The sequence below is a fragment of the Rhipicephalus microplus genome, chromosome X, assembly GCF_043290135.1.
Source record: "Rhipicephalus microplus isolate Deutch F79 chromosome X, USDA_Rmic, whole genome shotgun sequence".
In the NCBI taxonomy this organism is placed as follows: domain Eukaryota; kingdom Metazoa; phylum Arthropoda; class Arachnida; order Ixodida; family Ixodidae; genus Rhipicephalus; species Rhipicephalus microplus.
In genome coordinates this window covers 135,613,075-135,626,812 of record NC_134710.1, presented here as the reverse complement: position 1 = coordinate 135,626,812, position 13,738 = coordinate 135,613,075, and the positions used below count along the sequence as shown (strand labels likewise).

Sequence of the window (13,738 nt, the reverse complement as noted above, 5' to 3'; positions counted from 1 at the left end):
AGACAATGAGTCGAGCAGCAGCCGCTCATTTAGCCATGGTCCACGAGCTTATTGTTGCACTCTAAGCACATTTGCTGTCGTACAGCAGCAGATGAGGGCAGTAAAGTGGTCATATTTCCATGTCTTTCTTTAACCTCTTCAGTCCCTGTGACCTCAATTGGGGTGATTGTGTCGAGTAAGAGCCGTTAATTCTGAAGCAAATATTTTTCTCCTTTCAACATAATTTTTCACGTGGAAGGCATCGCATTACTTAAGCTGGCGCTCTATGTTGAACAACTCAGATGCACAGAAGTTTCAAATTGGTGTTTCTAAGACATGTCAGCTTTTTCGTCTACGCAGCACATGAATAAAACTTTCCATAATTGTCTGCCCATTATGTGTGAGAGCACTGCTGAATGGTTTCCAATGAACTAGTAAACAATTTTTATGCATAGTATGTATTCTAAATTGCAGTTAACAGCTGTATAGATTAAATAAATTGTTTTATATTTCATAAATTTTAGAAATGTTTGTTTTTTGTTCATATGAAATAACATTTTTTTCTCATTTTCTTGTCCGCTCGAGACCAAAATAAAGAAGTTTGCAATAAATTGACCTGGAAGTGCCTTGGGCCAGAGGAAGTTAAACACCAGAAAAAATCACAACGCAGGATGTTTTTCTATACAATATTGAATCAGTCATTTTGGAATACCCTCTACAACAAATTGAAATGTACTTGGCCTGAAAGCGAATATCAAAAACATTGCATTATTCATCTTAGCTGATTAGTAAATTAACTGATCAGGCACGTAGCCGGAAATTTTTTTTGGGAAGGGTTCACACCGACCCGAGTTGGGGGGGGCACAGGCATCAGCTTTCTTTCCTCTGTGACGTGACTATCGGGTAGTTTGAGCAGATTGTGTACATGTATATCAAAGTCATGGGATTCCCCGCCTCTCTTTATTTGTATGCTTGTGAAGTAAGTGAAAGAAATCACAGTAAAATACAGTAAATGACAGGTAATTGTTTGATTGATATGTGAGGTTTAATGTCACGAAACCACCATATAATTATGAAAGACGCTTAGTGGAGGGCTTGAAAACTTTGTCCACCAGGGGTTTTTAACGTGAACCCAAATCTGAGCACATGGGCCTACAGCATTTTTTGCCTCCATCGAAAATGCAGCCGCCGCAGCTGGGATTTGATCCCTAGACCTGTAGGCGAGCAGCCGAGTACCTTTGCCACTAGACCACCGGGGCGGGTGTAAACGACAGGTAGAGTGACCGTTAGGAGCGACGGCCTCTCTTCACACCATTTAATGAACTAGTCTTCGAAAATGCATCATTACGATGACCCACCCGATCACAGACATCCTTAATCATTAATCTCTGTTAAGCATACATGGCGTGGCCCTCGTCAGGGCGAAGTGCGTTTAACAAGTCAAGGACGGCTCTGTTTACAACGAGGAATGACAGGTATACGCAGCATGTTTTTGTACATTCATAACTACATTTCGGTTTTTTTTACTTTGCTGAGCGTATAATTTCTTACTGTCTATGTTTGTGACTGCGTGCTATGTGAATTATTTTTATGTTAAACTTTAAATTTCAAACAGGTCTGACACAGTGATAGCTTTTAGACAACATTTTTTTACTCTACTGCACACACCCAAGCATGCTTTCGATATGCAATAAGTAATTTTTTGTAAGTTATGCTGCACGTACGCAACACAAATTTGCACGTGTTATTTTTCGGGTAGACCTTGGTTCACATTACAGTTGTACTGCGACTTTTGATAGTAATAAAGTACTCCAATCATAGAGGCTTTATTGTGCTCTCTGCAAGGACAAGGTAATCATTGTTGAGGAATGTTCAGTTGGTCTAAATCGAAAATGCATCCGGGACGAGACTACAGCAACTCACCTAGAAATAGCTCGTATGCTGGATATAAGCGCTAGAAAACTTATATACGCACAAAAACGTGTAATGTTCTTGTTTTACCAATTTTTTTCGTAGCTTTCGTTGCTCGGCCCCCTGAAATGATAGCGTTGCGCCAATGTGTCTTCCGTTGTTTGAAAGCGTGCTGCCGTCATTTCCCTTTACGTCAACTCATTTAGAACTGCACGGAATACCACGTAGCATAGATATGCTGTATATACACTGTTCTAACTAGTACGTGCATTCATGTTGCAGGAGTTACGCCGGCATAAGCAGGAGCACCCTTTTACCACCACAAAATCTCGCGTGGTCGGTTACCTAGTGATGAAGGAATGAGCTCCAGTCTTGTTTAGAGCATAGCTCACCATAATAAATTTTTTACGCACGTGAACTCTGACGAGAAATGCCAGCGCATGCAACAGGAGTTTACTTACTCTCTAGTGTCTACCATCTATGCCTGCCGGTTGTCTATTTCAGGCATTATGATTTGAGTCCCTGGAATTTCATTACTGGCATCAGCTTCTTCGCATTCATTCGCATTCATGGTATGGGATCACAACGCAACAGAATCTACCAGCCTTCTGTAGAGGCGCGATCACAAACGCGAGACGTTTCGCGCGCTGAGTAAGATACTGGGTGAGTGCAACCTTACCGGCACCTGAGGGAAAGTGGAGGAAATGCATACTCGAGAGTCTTTCCGCCAGAGAGAAACGAGTGCTAGTATTTAAGGCAAAACTTAACGAGCCAACATGTATCGTCGCTAAAGTTCTTGTTTCTCACATTTAGTGCCGCTGCCCAAACTTTGCTGAGTGCGTTCCTTTCTATAGCAATGTGAAGTCACCCCACTGAAACATGCTACCCACGCTTATTGCTGGGTAGTTTGTGTTCTGTGTCAAACAGCGCCCTTCTTTGAGACTCGGTGGCCATACCAAAACGCTGTGAGGTAATGCTTGACGATTATTTCTCGAAAGGCAACGCTGCTCCTAGTGCACACTTGACAAATTGCGAAAAAGCTACAGCAGCTGAAGAAATGGTTCCCAGCTGTAGTTCTGCACTGCCTGAATATGGCTCGTGTGCCAAAAGAACTACACTGCCTGAATGACTCGTGTGCCTGAGCACCAATCGGAGCATCATGCATGCACAGAAAACCGCGATTACAGACAACGACATTGGTCTTGACTTGTTCAACGGGCCAGGATGCCAGGAGTCGCAGCAAGATGAGACTAGATGATGTTTGCAAATGGCGATGTGGAAATCAGGCACTAACTACAGCCTTCCCTCAGTTAGTAAGCACTAACTGAAGTTCCAACCTCACTGGCAAGAAATCTTTTCCTGGCTGCTGGTGTATTCCAATTATCAAGGAGCAAGACATGTGTGCTTTTTGGAAAAGAAAGTTCAGGCAAGAAACTCACTATCTTCGTGCAAGCTTGGTTCCCTCTCCCTTCACATGTCGGAAGAACGCACTAAAAAATTCAGAAGCCACAAGTGTGAATACCACAAGACCGCTGCTCTATACGCGACAAATTTTCTAAAAGCATTGATTGATTGATTTGTGGGGTTTAACGTCCCAAAACCACCATATGATTATGAGAGACGCCGTAGTGGAGGGCTCCGGTAATTTTGACCACCTGGGGTTCTTTAACGTGCGCCCAAATCTGAGCACACGGGCCTACAACATTTCCGCCTCCATCGGAAATGCAGCCGCCGCAGCCGGGAATCGAACCCGCGACCTGCAGGTCAGCAGCCGAGTACCTTAGCCACTAGACCACCGCGGCGGGGCAATTTTCTAAAAGCACTCAAAGGAGAGTCAATCGGTGCAAAAATGGAGTCATCAGCGCAAGCACAAAACGAATCAAAAAAAAAAAAAAAAAACACTGATCTTCATCACAGACACTGCGATCTTCTGTGGGCGACAAGATAATTATGAGAGACAATTATGAGAACCACAATAAGATTATGGGACACGCTGTAGAGGGGCGCTCCGGAAATTTTACCACTATGGGTCTTTAACGTGCATCTAAATAAAAGTGCACGGGCCTCGAACATTTTCGCCTACATCAAAAATACGACAGGGATTCAATTCCACGAGTTGCGGGTCAGCAATGAAGCACCATAACCACTGGATCATCATGGTGGGTAGTAATAAAAACGGTTTGGGTAAAATCCTTATGCGCCACTTTTCGTCCACCTGTAAGGGCACAAGTTCAACTGATTGAGATATATTGCTGAAAATCAGTTTCACACCGTGGCAGTGTGATTCCGTTCTCTCCCATTGCCTACTCCTTGCTTTTCAGTGGCACCTTTCACTCACAGACGTGGTTCGCGGATACGAAAAGTGTGAACAGCAATACAAATGCTTATGCTTGCATGTAACAATTCTCATAATTTTTGCATATGTCGCATATAATATGACACGTAGTGTGCAAGATAATCTTCAAGCGAATTGAAAAAGGTAATCAACAGTATTCCTCTATGTCATGTGTCTGTTTTCTGCATGAAACATCGCTTGCACAGAGTTTATTTCATTTCTTTTAAAAAGATTATAGTTACTGTGAATACTGTTTTTAACTTTACATAAGAACCTGTCCATCCATGTTTCTCCATGCTATGTATTTCTTGTTGTGCATTATGTCACTAGTTGCAGAAATCGCTTGGTGTGCCCTTCTAGTAATGTCGGTGTAAAGGTATGAACAGATGCCCCGCCGTGGTGGTCTAGTGGCTAAGGTACTCGCCTGCTCACCCGCAGGTCATGGCATTGAATGCCGACTGTGGCAGCTGCATTTTTTATGGAGGTGAAAATGCTGTAGGCCCGTGTGCTCAGATTTGGGTGCATGGTAAAGAACCTCAGGTAATCGAAATTTCCGAAGCCCCCTATTATGGCATTTATTTTAATCATGTGGTGGTTTTAGAATGTTAAACCCTACATATTAATCAAGCAATCAATCAGGGATGAACAGATGAAGCGAATCAATATATATATATTTTTTAATTTGCCATATGTTTTTCCAGCTTCATGTTCCTTATTCTTGCACTGTTTGCCACACTGCTGAACAATAAAACTTGTGCTTACTACTGCTTTCCACTCTGCATTTCTCAATATGCTACTTTAGGTTTATGATCACCATCTTTTTATAAATCAGTTTAAGTTTCATGATTAGTATGTTAGTAGGCCTTCCTAAGGTTGTGAATGGCCTGCACATTTGCCTGTGTTGCACCTTCGTCAGCAGACAACACTTTGGAGGGCCTTTTGCTGTTAGTGCATAGGTAGTAAAGATATGTGTCAGTATATTTTATACTCTACACTGGCATACAAGAAAAGTTCGTTGGATAAACCTAATATTCTGTCGCATGCTGCGTGTGCCTGTGTTCATGCCTGTGCGTTTAGATGTTAGCAGAATTTGCAAAGGTTCAATAGAAATGTTGTTCTCTGGCTTGAGCATATCTTAGCTCACGTACGAAGAGTCACACTGTAATATGCTTGAACATGGCCTATCAGACCTTGGAACTGTGTCTGGCTTTTACTATTAAAACGAATCTCTGTCTAGTGAAAATTATCGTAGTAATCGACTCCAGCAAGATATGTTCCGTAGGGTACACGTATAACCACTGCTGCAGCAATAATCTCGTCGCCGAGTGGACTCACAACGCTCGCTGCCGAGATTCCTGTGCAAAATCTCGCATAGTGTCAAAGCCTTGACCAATTTCACAACATATTTTCTCGTGTGCAGACATTATTCAATTCAAGCGCTTATTCAAGTGCCGATATATAGTAGCACCAGTTAGTTTCTAAACCATGTCATCAGCGTGAAGCGACGAAAAAAAAAAAAGGTAGGTAAGTGACAGCAAGGGAGGTTTCCCACGAAAAAGTTTGGGGAGGGGGAAGGAAAAGTTTCACCCCCCCTGGCTACCCCACTGTCAGTGATGTATAAGAATACCCTAACAAGACCCACATGACGGTAAATCACTTCAGTGCTTTTGTTCAGTTTATGTCAGCCACTTGTTTGTAAATATTTGGTTCCAGTTACATGAAACACCCCGCATAAAAATGATACAGACAATACAGCATGATGTATCATCTACTTAGAAGTTACTGTCGGACAATAAAAAACTAAGTGCCTATGAAAGAAAGCATGAAAGGGTTCGTGCGGATGCTCATGAGAAAAACTAAGTACATCATGTTATTTTTCTCAAACCCCCTTCAAAAGTCTAAGACTTTTTTCTTATTATTGCTATTATCATAATACCAGAGGGGGGGAAAGGAACGGGTTTTGCGAGCACCCACTGAATCGCATGCGCAGCACGCTTGCAGTTGTTACGACGGAGTGCATGCATCTTTGTGTGACCCACGAAACCTTCTTGCAATATTCGACTAGCGTGTGCGCGTCAGATAATTACTGATCTTGCTTTTACATACCTGCAGTCCTTGCAAATTTTCGATATTGTCTCGCCGGACATGCAACCCTGCACACCGATCAGTTTTCGTGGAAGAACTGTGAGCACATTGTACTGGGATCCTACAAGATCACAACTAACAGGTCTGGAAGAGCTACATCTTTTCTAATGCATTGACATTTATTGGTTCATGCATTGACAATTGGTTCAACTGTGAGTATGTTGCTTCAGAAAATGTTGCTCCAGATTTGATCATTTCATTTAGAATAAGTAACCTCAGCAATTGCAGTTGCAACTGTTCATTTAACACAAAATAAAATATATTTTTTACTTTCCCCAAACAGGTCTACAAGTATTCATACAATACAGTATTAAGATGCAACAGCCACTAAATACTACTTAGCATGTGTGTGATCTTGTAAAAGTGGGCTTGAGCCTCTTTGAAATTTCAGTGACTGTAACTTCAAAGCTGGCGATTGAGCGAGCTGTTACGAAGTGAATGATATGAAAACTGCGAGATGAAAAAAGCGATGAAAGGCTGAAAAATTCAAACCCAACTGCTTGTGTTCGTCGCTTTCGAACATTTTCATCTCTTTCTGTCACGACAATCTTATATTGATGCAACTAATTCAACCTTACATTCAACAGTTAACACAGAATCGAAACAAAACGGGTGAAAATATTTTACTTATTCTCAATTTAGGGCTGATCCTGGAATTTTTTTTACTTTCTACACCATTGCATAATAAAACTAGTTGACGATTGCTTCACAGCCGCGTCGGCGATATTTTTCAGGGAGAATATTTGAGTGAGTGCATATTAGTTCGCAACACACACAAAACACACACACAAAAGGTTGATTGATATGTGGGGTTTAACGTCCCAAAACCACTATATGATTATGAGAGACGCTGTAGTGAAGGGCTCCAGAAATTTAGAACACCTGGGGTTCTTTAACATGCGCTCAAATCTGAGCACACGGGCCTACAATGTTTCCGCCTCCATCTGAAATGCAGCCGCCGTAGCCGGGATTCGATCTTACGACCTGCGAATCAGCAGCCGAGTACCTTAGCCAGTAGACCACTGCGGCAGGGCACACACAAAAGGTGAGTGATTGATATGTCTGGAGGGCTCCGGAAATTTCGACCACCTCAAGTTCTTTAATGTGCACCTAAATCTGAGCACACGGGCCTACAGCATTTTCGCCTCCATCGAGAATGCAGCCGCTGCGGCCGGGAACACAAAAGGTGCTGGTTCCGCACCCAATGAGCACATGTTCACATTCATACCACCACAGCAGCTGGTTACAAATGTTGTTGCAACCAGGAGTTGTGACACCAGCATGCCGTTTTCTCTCATCTCTAGTTTTTTTTCGAATTCCTGGCTTATCTTTAGTTTTTTTCAAAAGCCTGCCTTTAAGCCCTTGGCACTTTTGCCACAGTGCTGCGGTGTTGTGATCTCTCCCGCAATTCCATATGGTCCTGATTTTAGTTTTGTAAAAAAGCTCGCGCACCCCTTCCATTGAGAAACTTCGGCTGTTTGAGGTCCTTTACGGAACAGTACACAGACTCAAACTTACCCCAGCAAAACATGGAGCGGCAAAAAGGTGCCGAAAAGCAGCATGGTGGGCGACAAGAGTTATTATTTGAAACAAATATATACATGGCAGCTGACACACACGTTGAGAGTCTCTCACTGGGAAAAAGTGAGGAGGGTCATTTTGGAAAGAGCTGCGGTACGAAAAAAAAATGGCACAAACAATCTGCTATACTCGACTCTCCTTACTTTACAGGTTATTCATTATTGCTGTTTTGTTCTGCCTCCTGCTTGGGCACCCAACTTTTGGCTTATGCGTCAATCGACAATGAAACTATCCGTTCGGTCTTTTCATGTTAGCCTCTCCACAGGCACTGGCGAATCCCAACAGAACTCCAACGCGCTTGTCTTCTGGCAGTCTCCTTGACGAGATACGGTTCTGTCATCTATTGCCGTTTCTTCGTTCTACTATGTATTGTCGACAAATTGGCACCTGTGCTTGCTCCAACAAAGGCACGTGTACTCCACTGCCCTACAACAACCGTGGTTTTGGGATGTGTTAACATTAAAACATGGTTAACTCGGGAAGTGAATGTCACGCACGAATAAATATATCTTGAGCTTATCCCTTAAAGTTCATGATTTTGTTTGCGGAGTTCAGGCCTAATGTTGTCAGCGCAGCATCTTTAATAATTTTATGAGGAGTGCGTCACCATGTTTGTAGAAACCACTTTTATCCAGACTTTAAAGCTGGATTATTTTTCGGCACATGATAGTGTGCCGGATAACTTAAAAAAAGATTCAAATTATGTTTTTTTATACACTTTCAGCATATAGAAACTATGAACGTCTATTGTGTCCAAAAATATAGTTGTCAATTAAGCATTCCGGTTGATAAAACGTGAATGTGCTGAATAAACACGACAGAAATCAAAATACGTTAATTTAAGAAAGGATGCATTGCATCTTTATAAATAGAACAACCACTTTATTACACATTCAGTACTATATAGTTCTGCTGCATGCATTGTGGAGTTTTCTTTCAGCCTCAAGGCAAGAAACTGGTTATAGAAAAAAAAAATCAGGTGCTCGGCACACACACAAAATTGCAATTGGCTTTTTAACTAGATAGCGCCTATGTACTTTACTAAATATGCGATATGTCATTACTGCTTTGAATGAAATTAAAAAACACTGATTAGAACAACTGAGTGGGTCACTGTTGTGACAACCACCAGATTATTTGCAGCGGCTGCTGCCCTGAGGGAGCCTCTGCCACGTCTTTCTCCGTTGCTTCCCTCCCCGCCCTATCGCGCTGCAGCGGCTGCAACTGCAACTACAGCTGACACGCGCTCTCCCATAGTAAGCCGCTTGAAGTGGCAGGCCGTACCGTGCGGTTTTTCATCCAGCGGCCATGGTAAACAAAGTTTACATCCCTGAGACCTTTGGGATCACCAATGTGTGAAAGCAGCCAGACAGAAAGCAACCACATTCCTGGATTATTAAGACTGCAACGAAGCACCATGCGTGACCAACTTCAGTAACGATATCATAGCAGCATTAGAATTTAAACACAAGAGGTTGCACGCATAGAAGTAAGCAACAAACTGCCATCGCTACGAACAAATGTCATCACGCTGACACAACTAAAAATGAAGAAAACATCGAGAAAACAGAAGGTCAACTGTGCATAGACATTCGCACGCTTGTTTTTGTTGGCATGAATGGAGCGACATGACGGGACTGCTCCACCAATGGGGACGTGTATATCTAATTAGTGCTGAATTTGAAAAACACCACCGATCAAGTGATATTCTGTAGAGTGATTTAGACGTGCCACTCCAATGGCAAAATTTACTGAAGTATGGCCACCTTATGAAGCAACACATTACCATCAGAAAACTGCTACTTTTAAATCAGAAAACAAACATAATAAGTTTATGGCAAAGGAGTACCTGCACTAAACAGGATAAGTCCACTCTTTAACCTTCTTGTATACCCTCAAAACAGCAAGCAGCTTAAAGAGAACATTCGAATAGACAGGCACTCACCCAACCATTAACAGCCCTTGGTACAGTGCAACAGAAGCAAAGTAGAACACAGATGAAAAAACTGCTTGCATTGTTGAGATGATCAATCCTCGATGAATAACAAATTGGCTCAGAGCAGCTGACCTCTTGTAGCTGAGAAAATGGCAAGCAGATGCAAGTCAACATTTACAATGTACAGAACTCAGTGTTTTATGTTGGTAGGAAAACAAACATCGATAACCTGAGGGCATTGCATGAGATTTCCGTCTTCCTTAAGCTCTGTAGAGGCTCACAAAAAGCGAGAGCACACACCTGTAACGCCCGTGGACAAGCAGTAGTTGAGCAATGTGGTGAAACTGGGTGACAGAGAAGTCAGCCGCCAGGGAAGCTTGGTTGCCCTCCCGACCCACAATGCCTATGCCTGCGTCAGCCTCCTGAATCATGCTCACATCATTGCCACCGTCGCCTGGAGCGAAGAAAGAAGCTTTCAAGATTCCAATTATACAAGTGTTTCAGCACACTAATAACATTCAGAATTCAGATTCACTGCAGCCGCAGCTCTGAAAAAACTTCACATTCAGACACTACAGTTCAAAATATGAAAATTAGGTTACAAGCCATTCCAGAACATTACACAAAAACATGTGTGCAAGAAAAAAAAGGGGGGGGGGTGAAAGAGGACTTAATAACAGACTAGTGCAGAGCGTGCCACAAATACTGCTCGACTCTCAAGTGCTAAGAAGAGAATACAGAGGATACAGGCGACTTGTATAAAAAAATACAAAAGCATGGTTAGACTACCATAGTTTACAAGTCAAGACAGTTGGCTAGATATGTCGTTTCCCTCTTGAACACTATGTCATGAATTTAACTTTCTGTCACAGTGGCTATGTTTACGCAGAAACAAATGCAAAGACAGACCCACTAGTACTCATACTATATAAATAAGAAATTAAACTTGAAAGACTGTAGGATTGGACATGTTGGAGAGAAGAGAGGACAGAGAGAACTGATGTCAGCACTTTGTGTCCTCTCTTTTGTCACCTCCTGTTGGTTGCGCTTATTTGCACTCATAAGACATTGAAAAGTGGTGCAGTATATTTTACCGGCTTTAGCTGCGGCCTTCTCATATAGTCATGCTATCGCAATAAGGAATATGTTCCATCAACCAAGCAATAAAATCACTTCGTCTTAGTGTAATAATTTGTATTACACTTGTAATGTAAGATGTATGATGCAAATTAACAGCTTTGCAGCATGGGGATAGTCTAGTACAAAGATTCAGAAGTCTTCACAAACGTTGCTGCATCTAGTGTAGAGCTCCAATGTATATCGACGTCACCTTATGCGATGTCCGATATTTGATGCATTCATCAATTTACCTTTCTTTGAGGCCAACCACAAGTTATATTGTGCTACACAAAAAGGTAAGTTGCCTACTGGTTTCGACAAGAAATTTAGAAATTCAGGGTGTGAATGCCACAAATTAAAAAAAAAAGAGTGCTTTAGCCTTACCAACGGCACATGTAGTTTTCTCAGTATATTGTTTGATAAGATGGACGACTTCAGCCTTCTGCGTAGGAGAGCAGCGACAGCACACCACAGCAGGGCACTGGCAAGCCAATTCTATAAACTCTCGTGGGTAGAACTTCAGGCACACCTGAAGAAGATGTCAGCAAGGCGGCAATTTAAGTCAGTTCTGATCACACTGAGATTGTATATCAACAAGAAAGCAGACAAAAAACACAAATGAGACACAACAGCCCCCTCATCATTCCTTTGTTTGCAGCATTGCTATAATAATAAAAACTGGAGAGGTGGCAAGTAAATAACTGACAGCACACAGCTACAGCAAACTAACCCAGACATTACTCGATGTCCTGATGTCGTCCTCATATGGCACAATCGTCCTCGCACAGTTTTCATTGACCTTGGTATTTACTGAGGACGACACAAGCTGGTATGACCCGGAAACGTCTTTTCGAGTGCTTTCTGAGGACAACAATTTATCCTGAAAAAGTAACTTTAGGACGTTTTGCGGAGGACAAGGCAATCTACTAGTGCCGGTTGAAACGTCTTTTCCGAGTGCTTTCTGAGAACAGCAATTGGTCCGGAAAAGGTCCTGTGAAGGACCTTTTGGGGATGACAAAAGCATTGCACCGAGCACTTAGATATAATTCCTCAAGACCTTTGCACACTAAGTAGATGCATTTCATATGTGAAAACTTTCTCCACTTGTTCATTTCATACAATCATAAAGTTATTGTTTATTTTTGCCTCGTTTGTTTCTTTTTTTTGGCAGAAAATTTTCAAATTAGACGTTCTGTTTGATGAGACATGCGTAATTAATTGGCTTAGGTATCGAACCTGATATTGCGAAATGTCTCTTTGAAACAGTGTGTTCTTAAATGTCACAGCCTTAAATTAGTCATTATACGTTGCTGTAGCGTGCAATAACAAACTAGAAGCTGGCAACAATTGACCATGCAGCCCCATTCTGGATAGTCAAGTAGCCAAGCCATTCCAAGACAACTTACTGTTAAAATTAGGTCTGTCAGAGAAGATGCAGTGAAGGTTCGTGTCCTTTGTTATTTGTGCGCATGGTTAAAAGTGAGATATGTGTGAGAGTGTAAGTTGTAGGTGACAACGGGAGGTAAATTGCCATGTTGAAGGGTGCACTGGGCTGCTCTACGTTCGGACTGATCATGAATGTATTGTCACCAGCCTACCGCAGCGAGGTGTGGTTCGAAGCAGCCTGGAACACCAGCCAATCGAGATCAGTTGTGCTTCGAAGCAGCCTGGTCTCAACGTGAAAGGATCGACTTCTGCATATGACACATGGCCCAGCCTCAAGCAAGTCAAGTCAAGGGCCGTGTCGAATAACACTAGTGAGTGCATTGGGCACATTACACGTGATGATGAGGGCACTGTGTCAAACGTTCGAGAAAGAATACAAATGTGGTTGATTGAACTGTGTTGACTGCCTTGATACTGCTTTTCTTTTTTCAGACCATACGCGGACTCGAATGCCTGACGAATCTGTTAGTTGTGATTAAATACTAGTAAATAAATAAATTTCGGCCAACAAGCTTTGTTTGTTTTACTGTAATAGTCCAGCACTGTCACCTCTGTGTTGATTGACACAGTATATATACACGAGACCTCGCAGGTGTTTTTCTTTAGATGTATGAAAATATCATGAAAAGAAGCAAGTCCTAAGTAGTATGACTGCCCACAGTACCGAACCGACTGCGCAATCATTGTTATGAAAAGATACTGAAAAAGTCCTGAAGTGTTGTTTTGAGGATGTGCTGAGGTTGTTATGTGTATGGACAAGGGGACGGGATTAGTGCCATTCTAGTACCATGAGAGGACATTCTGAGGGTGTCATTGTCCTCACGGAGGCATACTGAGGACGTCCTGAGATTGTGTTTGTGTTGTCTGGGAAGCAATGACATAGGAGCACATACAATTATACATACAGTTTGTACAATTGACTTCAAATAACAAGCTTAGATTTAGTGAACTTCTTGTATAATGAGGTTATATAAGTTTGTCAAGATTTTATAACTTGACATTCATAAAATCCAGCACAGTTTTAATCTACATACAATGAAGCATTAATTCATGATTTAAATATAACAAAAATTGAGTGCTGCAGCAAAAAGAAAAAGAGGCAATAAGTTGCAGCTTCTGCTGGTGCCTTTAGTACAGGAAAAGCAAATTGGTTCAACATCAGTGTCATGCTATGAAGGGCAACAACTGGGCATTTCATGAAAAGCCCGAGCAGATTAGGCACAGCAGCTTTGGCTTACACCGATTACCACAGTGACCTACACTTCTTTCAACTTTGTGCATGATGT

General features: G+C 42.1%; 1 protein-coding gene across 3 annotated transcripts in view; it reads right to left on the bottom strand.

Moving 5' to 3' along the window:
- LOC119176494 (putative phospholipid-transporting ATPase IIB) overlaps positions 1 to 13,738 on the bottom strand; it is an 89,221-nt gene that overhangs the window by 15,004 nt on the left and 60,479 nt on the right. For all 3 annotated transcript variants that reach the window (XM_037427804.2, XM_037427803.2, XM_037427805.2), the window contains 3 exons: positions 11,391 to 11,535; positions 10,188 to 10,341; positions 9,897 to 10,028 (listed from right to left, as the gene is read on the bottom strand). In XM_037427804.2, coding sequence (XP_037283701.2) covers positions 9,897 to 10,028; positions 10,188 to 10,341; positions 11,391 to 11,535 — 431 coding nt within the window. The remainder of the gene's footprint in view (positions 1 to 9,896; positions 10,029 to 10,187; positions 10,342 to 11,390; positions 11,536 to 13,738) is intronic.